The sequence below is a fragment of the Helobdella robusta genome (genome assembly GCF_000326865.2).
Source record: "Helobdella robusta unplaced genomic scaffold HELROscaffold_3, whole genome shotgun sequence".
NCBI classification, from domain to species: Eukaryota; Metazoa; Annelida; class Clitellata; order Rhynchobdellida; family Glossiphoniidae; genus Helobdella; species Helobdella robusta.
Window position 1 is genome coordinate 813,661 of NW_008704501.1, and position 13,831 is coordinate 827,491.

At 36.6% G+C, this 13,831-nt stretch overlaps 2 protein-coding genes across 2 annotated transcripts in view; both read left to right on the forward strand.

The window, feature by feature from the left end:
* Window positions 1-3,680, forward strand: part of HELRODRAFT_161019 (hypothetical protein) — a gene marked incomplete at both ends in the record, with an annotated part of 5,786 nt that extends 2,106 nt beyond the window's left edge. Inside the window, 3 exons of the mRNA XM_009021003.1 lie at window positions 63-2,572; window positions 3,104-3,368; window positions 3,443-3,680. Coding sequence (XP_009019251.1) covers window positions 63-2,572; window positions 3,104-3,368; window positions 3,443-3,680 — 3,013 coding nt within the window. The remainder of the gene's footprint in view (window positions 1-62; window positions 2,573-3,103; window positions 3,369-3,442) is intronic.
* Window positions 3,681-6,466: 2,786 nt separating this feature from the next.
* Window positions 6,467-13,419, forward strand: HELRODRAFT_94263 (hypothetical protein). Its single transcript, XM_009021004.1, has 14 exons — window positions 6,467-6,545; window positions 7,327-7,398; window positions 7,560-7,684; window positions 7,852-7,955; window positions 8,203-8,289; window positions 8,450-8,534; window positions 8,846-9,007; window positions 9,383-9,434; window positions 9,666-9,874; window positions 10,389-10,624; window positions 11,260-11,332; window positions 11,474-11,685; window positions 12,083-12,254; window positions 12,497-13,419. The coding sequence occupies exons 1-14, from the start codon at window positions 6,482-6,484 to the stop codon at window positions 13,292-13,294; spliced, it is 2,451 nt and encodes an 816-aa protein (XP_009019252.1). The 5' UTR covers window positions 6,467-6,481; the 3' UTR covers window positions 13,295-13,419.
* Window positions 13,420-13,831: the final 412 nt, after the last annotated feature.

Here is a 13,831-nt window from a genome sequence, read left to right on the forward strand (position 1 = left end):
AATCAAAATGATGACATCAACTACATTGCCAACATTATAAACCGACATGAAAACACTGTTAGCATGAACAATAACATTGGCGAAAGTAATATCGAAATCACTAACAATGTTAGCCCTTTGAGCGCTATACCGCTATTTGTTTCAACGACATGTAACAACAACAACAACAATATTAAAAACCACATCAACAACAACAACATCAGCAGCAACAACATCAGCAACAACATAACAAGCAACAACAACTTCAACTCTCCCATCAAACAATCAAAAGGATTGTTGTGCCTGGAAAATGCTCCATGCTATCCCAACAATGAATGCCACATTGAACACCCTAACGACAATTATTTGACTAGCGACAACAACAACAACAACCCCTTTCTCAAAAACGACAATTTCAGCAACAAAATTAATATTCATCACGGCAGTCTTCTTAATATTTTAACTAACAATGAAGATTTTGGACGAATGGGAACTTGGAGCATTGAATGTTATCCCTCAAACAGTAGCCTCAACAAAAACAACAACAACATCACCCCCACCAACAACAACAACGACGATATTTTAAACATTGACAACATCAGTTTGGTTGATGATAAGTCAAAACAAGTTTTTCGAGGGAACTCCAATTTAGCAAACAACACAACAGGTAACGAACAAATGTTGAATTGGAACGATGACCATTCCAATCAAATCAACAATTACAACAACGCATATTATGAGCTGTATCAACAACAACAACAACAACTACAGCAACAACAACATCCTCATCAGCAGCATTATCAACAACAATATCAACAACAATATCAACAACAATATCAACAACAACATCAACGTCATCTGGAAAACTTTGACCGACAACAGCTTAGCCATCCAGATCATTATTTTCCCCACGAACAACAACCGCAACAACAACATCATCAACAACCACAACAACAACAACATCATCAACATCATCAACAACAACCGCCACATCAACATAACAAAACCCATGTCTTGAACGATAACAACAACGACATCATCATCATCAACAACAACAACAGTAATAATAACGATGAAGATGATGTTAATGATGATGAAAATGATGTTTATGATGATACGGTTGAAATTAATGATGATGGCGACATCATAAGCACAGTAATGTTAGAATGGTACGCTGTTAGCAGCGGTGAAATGAAAAATAACATCAACTGCTGCCAGCAAGACAGCAACATGAACAGTGAAAATTGCTACAAAAATGTTCACACTAACGAGACTAGCAATGACACCAACGTATCCACCGACACTAACTTCATCAACAACAACATCATCAACAACACAGACACTGGAAAATTGTTTACACCAGAAAATGACGACATTAACAATAACATTAACAACATCATAGGCAGAAATATAAGAAACATCAACAACAACAATGAAAGCAAACTGCATACAAGTGACTATATACAAATCACGGACAACAACTACATCAACCAGTATAACATTAATGACAACAACATCACAAATTATGTCAACAATACGAATGACATCTATTATACAATCGACGACACCAACAAGCTTTGTAACATTAACAACACACCTGACATCAATAATTCGTATTACAATAATTCGTATTACAATAGAAACTTCAACAACAACACTAACACTCACAACAACATTAACAATAACGTGTTCAGCATTGCCAGCTGCAACTATAATATCAACTTTGATGAAATCAGCAACACCATGCACAACAATGTGGATAGTATCAAAAACAACAACACGTACAACAATATTGATAGTATCAGCGACAACATGTGTAACAATGTTGATAGTACCAACAACAACATGGCCAACAACACAAACAGTATCAACAACAACGTTCACGACAACACTGATTGTACCAACAACACCATGTGCAACAAATTTGATAGTATCAGCAACAGCATGTACAACAATGTTGAGAGTATCAACAACACCATGTACAACAATGTTGATAGTATCAACAACAACACGTACAACAATATTGATAGTATCAGCGACAACATGTGTAACAATGTTGATAGTACCAACAGCAACATGGCCAACAACACAAACAGTATCAACAACAACGTTCACGACAACACTGATTGTACCAACAACACCATGTGCAACAAATTTGATAGTATCAGCAACAGCATGTACAACAATGTTGAGAGTATCAACAACACCATGTACAACAATGTTGATAGTATCAGTGAAAACAATGAAACCAACTCTAACAGTTTTTGTGCGGAACTGAGTTTTGAGGTCAGTGATGAGGTACAACTCGTGATGAAGAATGATGAGGACGATGGTTGTGATGATGATCGCGAAGATGATGGTGACGACAATGAAAGAAATATTGAAAGAGATCCTAATCATGATTTCCGTCGCGTCAACAAACCCGACGCAGACAACGTTGTCGATGTTGGCGACAACACAAAAAACAAGCAGGATCAACACGACAGCCAGAGTGGCGGTCGTCATCATCCACGTTCTCAAATGAAGACTCACGACACCAAAAACAACACAATCGACATGAACAACAACAACGTTAATGACATCATCGACAATTGTATTTTTAGAAATCACACCACAACTTCGGAAGGAGATCTTGATCAAATAACAGCCCCTCAAACTCTAACAACACCATCATCATCTTTGTTATCATCATCACCATCATCATCACCATCATCATCATCATCTTTGTTATCATCATCATCATCATCATCACCATTATCATTGAAGTCACCACAAGTAGCGTATCCATCACCAGCACAAGTACCCAAACAAACATCAACGTCAACGACAACATCATCATCATCAGCTGCTGCAGCATCATCATCAACATCGTCGTTAATATCAACATCAACAACAATGCTAGAAACGTCATCATCATCACCATCATCATCATTTGTATCACTACCCCCTCTTCCTCCTCCTCCGCTACCTTCATCCCTTTCATCTTCAACGTTGTCATCTCCTTCATCATCCATGCCACCATCATTACTAAAACAATCATCATCACCATTATTGCTGCAACAAATATCACAATCGTCGCCACCACCACCACCATCAGTTATACCAACACCATTTATACCCGCAGCCCATGTACAACGACCTCTGAAACTTCACCTCAAAATTCCTCCACCCTTCTCACCGGAGTCATCCTCCCCTCAACCCGGCTCACCTACGTCATCATCATTATCATCACCGGTTTCTTCATCAATACCATCACCATCGTCATCTTCTTCTTCGATCCCTGACAAAATTTTGAACATGGCGGGAAGGTGCGCTCCCGACAAGAACCCCTGGACCTACCTGGTCGATCGGAGCATCATAGAGGAACACAGCAGGAGGATTAGGAGGAAGTGAGTGATGATGATGAGGATTCTGTTGTTTTTCAAGATTGAATTAACAATTACAGTTTTAAATTTTTCTGCAGTATAATGAAGCGCTGCAGCAACAAAAATCAAAATGTCGAACTTGGCAAACCATCCACCCCGGACACACCGACACCTTCCAGTTGCAAAAACAACAGCAACAACAGCAACGATGAAGACACGCCTCTAGAAACATTCATTTACGCGGGGAGGAAGAATCCTTCAAAAAAATTCTCGAAGTTGGAGACGACCATGAGGAGGATTGCTCTGGTTGAAGAAGCCAGAAACAGTGAGGAATGATTTCGTGATGATTGGTTGTTTGTTCAATAGTCAGTTTGTGCTCTATCTTTCTTAATATTTCTTTGCCTAATTTTCACACTGGCTGCAAAACAAATTTTAAAAAGTGTACCTTGATTAATTGATTGATTGAATGATTAATTGATTGATTGATTGGTTGATTGATTGAGAGATAGATTAATTGATTGACTTGCTGGCCGACTGATTGATTGATTGATTGAATAGTTGGTTCTCAGTTTATTGCCCAAGATGATTGTCCAAAATAATTTGGTGCTGGTTTTGTTGTCAAGTGTTGGCATCATTCGTCATTTACTAATTAAGTAATTTTTAAAAAATATGATTGCATTGCAGCTCCAACCAGCAACATGGCTGTAGACGGACTAGTATATAGACTTCAAGATCTCAACACATTTAATTCTGATGAACAATCAACCCCGTTCACTTTCGCTGATGATGTTTACTTGAAGAACCATGAAAATTCAAAAGATGGTTGCAGTGAAAAATGTTTGCTGAACGATCCGACAGCGGAAATTGTGACATGTTGCCAGGAACTTCACTCAAGAGGTCTTCATTACTACGCAACTGATGAGGCTGTTATGGTCAACGGAGTTAGACAGTGCAGTCAGAAATGCGCGCCAAAAAATGAAAATGTTATTTATTCTAACGCAGATCTCACATCTGCAAAGAAGGTTGATGAGGCGCTCAACGTTAACATGGTAAACAAAAATGTGAACGTCGGTGGGACTACAGGTCAGAAGGTTCTGCATGACACTGGAGATGATGGTGCTGGCATTAAGTGTGAGTATGGTGGTGGTGGCTTTGAGTCAGTCATTTTTCAGGAAATTATTTCAACGGATTCGACAAATGTGTTTTTGTAATTTTTTTTATACAGCTAAATTTTATTGATAGTTATAGTTTTCAACTAATTAGTCACAAATAATTCTTTAATATATAATTTGAAAAAAAAATTCTTTAAAACTTAAAAGAAAGTAGTAAAGTGATGTTGTGATTATTATTTATTTTACCAATTTTTTAGCGTTCGTTGGCTTAATTTTCTAAAATTTTCTGAACGCCAAATGATGATTATTCACGTAACATTTAAAAAAAATATTTACTCTAGACTGGTTATAAATTAAATGTAAAACTTGTACGAACTGTAAGATCTTTTTTAGAAATATTGAAGCTTCAAGTGAAATTTTGTTTGTTATTTAGGGAAAGGAATTGAAAAAAAATTCTGCAATTGATTATATTCGTTGAGTAACAGTAACACATCGAAAGTAATGTTTGCTTACTCTTGCCCTATTGCATTTTTTAATATGCCTTTTACCAAAAACAATGACCAGTCCATGGCTGAGTGGAGATCAGTATCAGCTACATTCAGATGCCTTCTAAATTTTAGTATTTTTTAAAAAGCTCATTTCACGATAACTCGTCATAGAAAAAGGTTAATTTTGGAATAAGCAGTAACTTCTCTTGACTTGTCGATAGTAAATTTTTGGGTAGAACAGACGCTTAACTATTTAAACCTATGATTTTCAAAATAAATAAAAATTATAACATTACAAACAAACAAAGTAATTCATGGGGCTATATAAGAAGAAACTGCGATATGATTCTGATAGGTATTCGGGCTCCTGATGAGTCCCCGGTAGGGACGAAACACGTGCCCAGGCTGTCCAAACGAATACTATCCATCTCTTCTTTTCACTCCGGCGCACTGCTCTTTCTGGTTTGGTGTTCTTATACATTAGCGCAACCGCAGCAATCTACTACTTTTTTTAAAAACATTTGATCTTGGAGTTCATGGAGCTCAGAATGAAAACGATCAAGACAATCCAGCATTCTTTCTCTGTTTTTTCTCGCAAACAGAGTCCAACGTCTCTCAATTATTCCCACGTCATTCTCTTATTCTTTTTTCAACCGAAATTCCGTTGTTGTCTAAATTTTAAAATGCCTATTCAACTAAGTAATTGCGCGTTTCGTGCAGAAACAATTTTAGCAATTGGTTAAAAAATTGTTTATGTATATGTAGAAAATATATGTAAAATATATGCATAATCTTAACATGTAATGTTAAAGGTCAAAGTGTGAGGCCAAAGGCCAAAAACTGAACATCATTCGCAATATGCACGCGACGTGCGGAAACGCCTGCGAAGCTGGACCAGGCACCTTTAACCACTAGGCCATAGCGCAAATGCATCCAAAGTTCAAAATGTGTAATTCAATTTTTATGTTAAAACTTCACGTTTCCATATAACAATCAATCGATCAATTAGTTTATAAAGCGTAATTTCCGCGATGTTCGACAGTGCTCCTCAATGACTTTTACGAACAGATGTGTCTTGATGTCTGCTCTGAACTTCGTAAGTAAGGGAAAAGTAGTCAGAAAATGAGGCTGAAAGTTTCTGGGAAAAGGGTCAGAAAAAGCAAATGTAGATTTAGCAAAAGAGTGTTTAACACGAGTTAAGAAGCAGTGAGAACAAGAAGACAATCGTTAACCGGGGCGTTTAGGTTCAATTAATGTATCTGATAAGTACTTAGGAAATAATTTAGATTGAGACTTACATATAAATGTGCAAATTTTAAAGATTATTTTATATTTTATAAGTAGCTAGTGCAAAAAACAAGATATGAAGATATACGAAAAAAGAAAACAAATAAGGTTTTTTGTTGGGTTGCTATTGCAATCTTTAACGTCGCATTCTCAGGTAACGTACTCAAAACTGATTTGCACCAGTTGGAGCTGAAAAATTCAACAAATGAACGATTAACATCAAACTATTTTCAACAATAAACAAACCAGTATGGAGGCTGTTGACGTAGAGGAAGATCTGGTCCTAGCGAGCGTATTCAAAGATTATTTGCAAGGTGTGAGCTGATTTGTTAACTGATCTATTTTTATTTTAGTTTTGTATCTTTAAAATAATTATTTTTTCATTTGGAATACCGTATGTGTCATGACATGACAGAACTTTTTTTAATTTTGCTCTACCTCTTGCTGTCCTACTCGTTCTTTTCTTTTTACTTCTAACACTAACTAAATCTAAAACTAACCAAACCCTTCCGACGTCTGTTCAGGATTGCTGACTACTTAAGCTTGGCCGGACTGGCCGCTGTAATGTTTTTTTTATATCAGATAGTTATTAAAATATTAAATATTTAATTATTTAATTAGTATTCTTATCTTTTATAATTTTATATATTTATAAAAATAATAAATGAAGCTTTGGCAAAGCTTTTATAATCTTGAAATTAAAAATGAAAGTCAGTTGACAAAACAAAATTAATTTAATTCTTATTCTCTTATTTTATGAATAACTCTTTCAAAAGCATCCTAAAATCTTAAACCAAATTGTTAATTAGGTATAATTTTGCAGTTAGTTGTTATGATTGATGAACCATAAACAATCAAAAGTGTTCTTACAGAGACCACATTTTATATGATGATTGTCATTATTGCCATCTGCTGTGTTAAAAAATTTTGTATGGATTTATAAATTTATCATTTGAGGTTTATTCATTTCTTGTATAAACTTAAAAAACATTTCTCATCAATATTTTCTAGATTAATTTTTTTCTGAACTTATATGAAAAGCGAGATTAACCAATCTCATATAATATAAATGCCTTCAACTTTTATATTCTGCAGATTCCTACCAAGACAACTCAGAGTTTTTGGTTTACTTGTCTGAACTGAGTTCTTATGGCATTGCCAAATTAAGTTAGTTCACAGTAGTTGATATTTTTTTCATTAAAAGTAGTTGTCATGCTGATCGTGTGGTCAGGTGTCTAATTAATTTATATGTTTAATTGTTACTGAGTTTTTTGACTCCTGAATGCTGGTTTTGTATAAATATGTACATCCAAAACTTGCTTTCTTAGATTCAGAACCACAGAGATTAGCCGAAGAGAAAGCTCAAATACTCGAAGAGACCAGAAGTTTAGCTTTCCATAACTACAAAACGTTCATACAAACTGCAGAATGCTGCAAAGAAATATTTCAAGATGTATTAATTTATTTTGTCATTTTTAAGTTTAATGCATATTAATCTAAGCACATTATTGCAATGTTGAAGGAACCGCTGCTGCATTTAAGAAATCATTCATTTATTTAAATCACATGTGAATTTGCAAGTAGGAACAACATCCATCCAGCAGCACACATTACAAACAGTTCCAGATCATAGAGAAGCATGTTGGGTCGATGCTGCAGAGGCTGCCTGGCCTCCTGACATCCTGTGCAACCTTCTTAAAGCAGGCACAGGACATCAATTCAAGGTGGCTCACTAACTATTTATTGGCTCCATTTGCAGAATATTCTCTTCATTTGTCTTTTTTTTAAGTTTACCAATATTTTCTGTTTTAATTTTTCTCAAGTTATCTTTTATTTCATTTAAACATTTAATTTCAACTTAAAACACGACAAACAAAGTTTTTTGTAAGATGAGTGATGTTAATTATCATTTATTTGGTTTTGTTCATTGCTTGCGATCTCAACTCATCAGTTTGTTTTTATTGGATGCAGTCGCAAGATGAACAACCTCACGCTGACCAAGTACTCACAGCTGCTCGAGTTCCTCGAACTTCCACAACTTGTCGACACGTGTGTGAGGTACTGATGATGATGACGATGGTGGCTGTAGTGATGATGATGATGTTGATGATTATGATGCTGGTAGTGAATTTATTTTTCAGAAGATGTGTTGTCATCATTCTTATCATGCTTTTCCACACTGGTGAAAATGAATAAATTAACTTAATGAACAACATAGAAATGAATACTACGAAGAAACCTTAGAACTGGCTGAATATGTTAAGAGGCTCGAAAAGAAGCATTCCAACATTCCTATTGTACAGGTACAGATGATGATGATGATGGTGGTGGTGGCGATGATAATAGTGATGAGGATGATGGTGATAGTAGTAGTGATAATATAACGTAGTGCCGTGATGTTGCATGATGAATGGAAGATGGTTATGATCCTGGAGATAATGTTATTCTCAACTGCTGGTGGTTTGCTTCCCTTTATAGCAATAGCAGCATAGGTGTGTTTCGGTTGCTTCATCGTCATTGCATCATTTCACCCTTCATAACGTGTCGATCGTATGCTGATGTTTACATCGCTTGTAATATTTATGATGAAATGACAGCATTTTAAACTGCGTAGAAAATAGTGGAAGAGGTGAAGCTGAACATGCAGCAGATGTTGAAGCAGCTGTTGCAGCAGCTGCGGTCCAACATTCAACTGCCCGCCTGCCTCCGGATTCTCGGATACCTCAGGAGGATGAACATATTCACTGAGACACAACTGAGGATCAAGTTTCTACAGGTGCTCATCATGATGATCGTGACAATAACGTAGTGATGATGACGACGATGGGGATTGCTTTGAGAATGATGAAATTCATACAAATTGTACCATAATTGAGGGGGAATTTAAAAAAACTCAGCAAATCCGAATCTCCATAGTTTCATGCGATTAATCCTTTAATGACAATTTTCAAACAAATCATTTTGAGACTTTTACCAACGTCTCTAACGTGTGACACATGCAGTTATGATGATGATGGGCTTGATGACATGACATGATGATAAGAAAATAGTAATGGTGTTGGAAATTTCGATGATGATAATAATTACTTAATGATAATATGATCGATCATGTATGACGATGAGGTGCAATCATATTTTCAACAACATCCAGACCAGAGACTCCTGGCTTCAAAGTGTTCTAAATGCCATTCCTAAAGATGATGGTAAGTAAGAACTATCTCCACGCATACACTCACATTTTCACATATCCGCAGTCACACACACACACACACACTGTCTGCATATAAGAGCATATATATGTTAGCATTATTTTTTTAAATCTTCATCACTCTTATCGCTTTTACCATTTTCACTAATAATCTCATTTCTGTCATCACTATGATGATGATCGCGCACACACACACACACACACAAACACACACAAAAACACACAGCCTACCATCACATCAGCAAAACCATCGAAGCAAGCAGGGTGCACCTGTTCGACATCATCACGCAGTACAGAGCAATATTTCCTGACGATGATGCACTCTACTCATCGTCATCATTTCTAAAGGAGCATCATCATAATCATCCTCTGCAGAACGTGGTTGGCAGACAAGTCAATGATACCTTCCTATTCCACAGCTGGGTCCTGCAGAAGGTTTCACTTATAATTCTCTTTATAATTTGATGATTATAACTCGTGAACTTCTTCATGATTCTACTCTTAATTTGATGATTATAACTTGTGAACCTCTTCATGATTCTACTCATAATTTGATGATTATAACTCGTGAACCTCATCATGATTCTACTCATAAAAATTATCAAATCCTCTGTTGTGCCTTCTGCAGATGATATGGACATGGAAGTTTTTTTTATCTCAATCTTGTTCATTCCTTCTTATTCCATAGTCGTGATCTGCTCTGCGTGTTTGTCGTTGAAACTCCTGAAGCAAGTGCACAAAAGAGATTGACCTTTAGCCTTGTAACCTTTACATTTGAGTCGACGAATTCATGTGAATCGACGTATTACGCATATTGTGTGTAAAAATACGGCATCTCTGCGAGTGAACTCGATCACTGCAACACAGAATCAGGCACGTGTAACCATTTCGCCAAATGATAATTATGAATATTAATTGACAGCATTGAAAAACAAACACCGTTCGTTAGATATCCAACTTCTTATTCGTGTTGGAGAATGATTTGAAGAGAGGTGGCTGTGGAGGCAGTGGTGGTGGTAGTAGTGGTAGTTTAGTGAATCGATTGGATTCCTTGTTGGCGCAGTGCATGTACTTTGGTCTGTCGTTCAGTCGGGTGGGCATCGACTTCCGAGGGCTGGTGGTGCCGGTTTTTGAGAAGGCCTCCTTCCGACTATTTGAGGATGCAGTCAAGGCTGCTAACAATGGGTCAGTGCCTGGTCAATCAATTTGCTCGTGCTTCATCTCGCTTTTAGTTGTAAAACATTTCATTAGTTATAATTCATTGTTCTCAAAAGCGCCCTCATAAAAACATTTTGCATTATGAATTGAAAAACTGATATGCCATTAACAATATTGTCAACAGTAGGGTACGGTACACAACAGTGCATTGCGATATCTTGCGGTACAATACACATCAGTACAACACGATATGATACACATCAGTACAACACGATACATTGCAGTGCAAAACAATACACTGCAGTACGATACATTAGGCAGCAGCATAATGCATCACACTGCAGTACAATGCTGTACACGAAAATACAGTTTACTCAATATAAACACACTGCGGTTAAGTACAATACAAAACAATGCAGTACAATATGATACAGAGCAACATGATACGATATACAGCAATACATTACACAGCAGTTCAATAAAATACCCGGCGGTACAGAGTACAATGCATTGCAATACAACACTCAATGATACAATATCTGCACTGCAGTACAGTACAATAAGCAGCAGTACAATGCAGTAAACAACAGTGCAGTGTAATACAAATACACATCACTACAATACAACTACTCTACAAAAATATGCTCTCTGTACTTGAACAGATTGCACACCTTCATTCAATCATACTCCTTGCTGGGAAGTCAGCCATCCTCAACAACGAGTACCTTTCACCAAGTTTGTTGCCGTTGATTATGTTGATGTTGATGTTTTTTAACCGCTATAAAATTTGTCTGCATACTGATTCGTGTGCAATGTTTTCTGTCGTGTTGTGTTGGTGCTTGTGGATAGAAACAAATGCGTGTTGTTACGTGACAGATGCCCTCCTCGTTCACGGGCGGCACTTCACTGAGCCTCCATCTACCACCTCGTCTGCTGCAACACCCGCCACTTGCCACCTTCACCAACGACATCCTGGCTGCCTTCAATGATTTGAGACTCTGTGCCCCCTACACCTTGCTGTGTCCTGTTACTGACCGTCTCAACGGAGCTATGGTCAGAGCCGTTCAAGACCTCCTGGCCTTCCACAAGTTAGTAGCAATGAATAATTAACTTCAAACTTGTTTAACATGCGCTTGCTAACTTTTCAGATCTCTTTGTATTGACTAGTAACCTATAAGTCAAGGTGGTTAACAGTTTTCATCAATAGGCTTTTGTGCTAATAATGGAGTTTAGGAACTTTAGAGAAGTTTGGTTGTTTTCTAAGAGAATAGAGGTTTAGATGGTTTGAGCATAAAAGTTAGAAGACATTTTGGAAAAAGTTACAAAATTTAGGAAATGAGAGAAAATAGTGAGACTAAACCAGATGGCTTTAATATTTCTGGCATAAATGCTGTTAATGATGAAATGTGAATGTTCAGTCATTTCAATGTAATAAGCTACATTCGGCCTGATGTGAACGTGCAAATGTCTGATGATTACTCACAGGATGGACGAGACGACGTTCACGAAGCAAGAAATGGATCGATTTGTTGATATGTGCTGCTGTTTCGTCGATGATCTTCTGCCGCACATCAACAGATGCCTGCAACATTTGTTTCCACCAGCTCAAATCCAGGCCTTGCTAGGAATCAATCTGGCTGATAATCTTGCTGTTGAGGTTCTTTTCATATATTCATTGTTGTTCAAGTTACTTTTTAAATTTAGCGTTTGATTCAATTACTTATTTGATGTTAGAGCATTTTTCACTAATTTGATAACGATTGAGAAGTGAGACTTGGCACTGCACACATGATGTTGAATAAACTGCACAACAGCTGTGCAATGCCTTCCATTATTGTTGTAGCCTTCATGTTGGGATTGTTGCTGCTGTATTTCTATTGATTGTTTGTCACTTTCAAGGCTGGGTTGGGTGAGTTGGATGCTGATAAGATCGCAGAACCGTTGAAGAACTTTTTGCCTCAGCCTCAAATTATTCTACCGACCGTGCTTCCATCTCCAGATGATGCATCAACTACAATTACAAATGCATCATCGACAATATCAACATCAACAGTAACAACACCCGCAATCACATCAACTATCACTACATCAATATCGACAACATTAACGAACACTACACCGGCATCAACAACACCAGGACCATTTGACACATCAACCACTCCAAGCGTAGACATTCTGTTGGCACCACAATCAACATTAACACAAACAACTCCTGCAAATGCCATTGTAGTAGCAACAACAGCTTCTTCATCAATAGCAGCTTCCTCAATAACAGCTTCTTCATCAATAGTGGCTGTAACAGCAACTGCAGATCCCGCAACCAATTCAACAGCCTCCACGACAAAAAGTGATAAATTAACGTTGGCTGATAAAAGAGGAATTGTTGACAGGACGTTCAGGGCTTGCACTGAAAATAATGAAAACATCAGCAACAACCATGACGACAACTACGACGGTCAGAATGAGACAAGTAGTGTAAGGAATGAAGATGATGTAATGCTGTTGGAAGGCCTTGTCAGCACTAAACAGTGTGATGATAATAATTATAATAATAAAAATGATAATATTAATAATAATAATAATAATAATGAAAAAAAGGATGACGTTCATCTTGCAGTTAGAGCTGATGACGTAGATGTTGGAGTTGACGTTAACGGCAAAAAAAGCACAGACGCGAGTGATGTTGAAAATTATTAGCTTGAATTATTTTTCATTTTAGGAATTTTCTATTGGGTACATTTCAATTGTTTATATTCTTGGGCTTTATTATAAATTTTATTTTTAACACGATGTAAAAATTTATTTATTAAAAAATCTAAAAATTGCGTGTTATAAAACGACAAATATATAAAACTTGATCGTTTTAACAAGATGTACGAGGATATGTTAATACTGATATTACTTGATCATAAAAACATTTCAACGATACATAATTACAAAGGATGATCGTAACTAATTACAATTAATCGCAAATCATGAAGAGAGAGAGAGAGAGAGAGAGTAGAGAAATTGTACGATAACAGTAAAATAGACCTAAGAATCTACTAAGATAAGTTTAAGCTTTTTTGGGAGTTGTCTTCTGTTCGGGAACCTTCGGCTAACTCAAGTCTTTGATTAAGTGTGTTGATTTGTGAACGAAGTGACGCTATGGTACTCTCAAAGTTCTGAAATAATTAAATAAATAAATTTTTATAATGGATGGATCACCACTGTAGATCATTCATAACAAATATC

What these genes read in the sequence shown, in the direction of transcription:
- HELRODRAFT_94263 (XM_009021004.1), top strand. Translation starts at nt 6,482, where the DNA reads ATGGAGGCTGTTGACGTAGAGGAAGATCTGGTCCTAGCGAGCGTATTC. An exon ending in TTATGGCATTGCCAAATTAA is followed by an intron (nt 7,399 to 7,559) that starts GTTAGTTCACAG and finishes TTGCTTTCTTAG; the next exon opens with ATTCAGAACCACAGAGATTA. An exon ending in TGCCATTCCTAAAGATGATG is followed by an intron (nt 9,435 to 9,665) that starts GTAAGTAAGAAC and finishes AAAAACACACAG; the next exon opens with CCTACCATCACATCAGCAAA.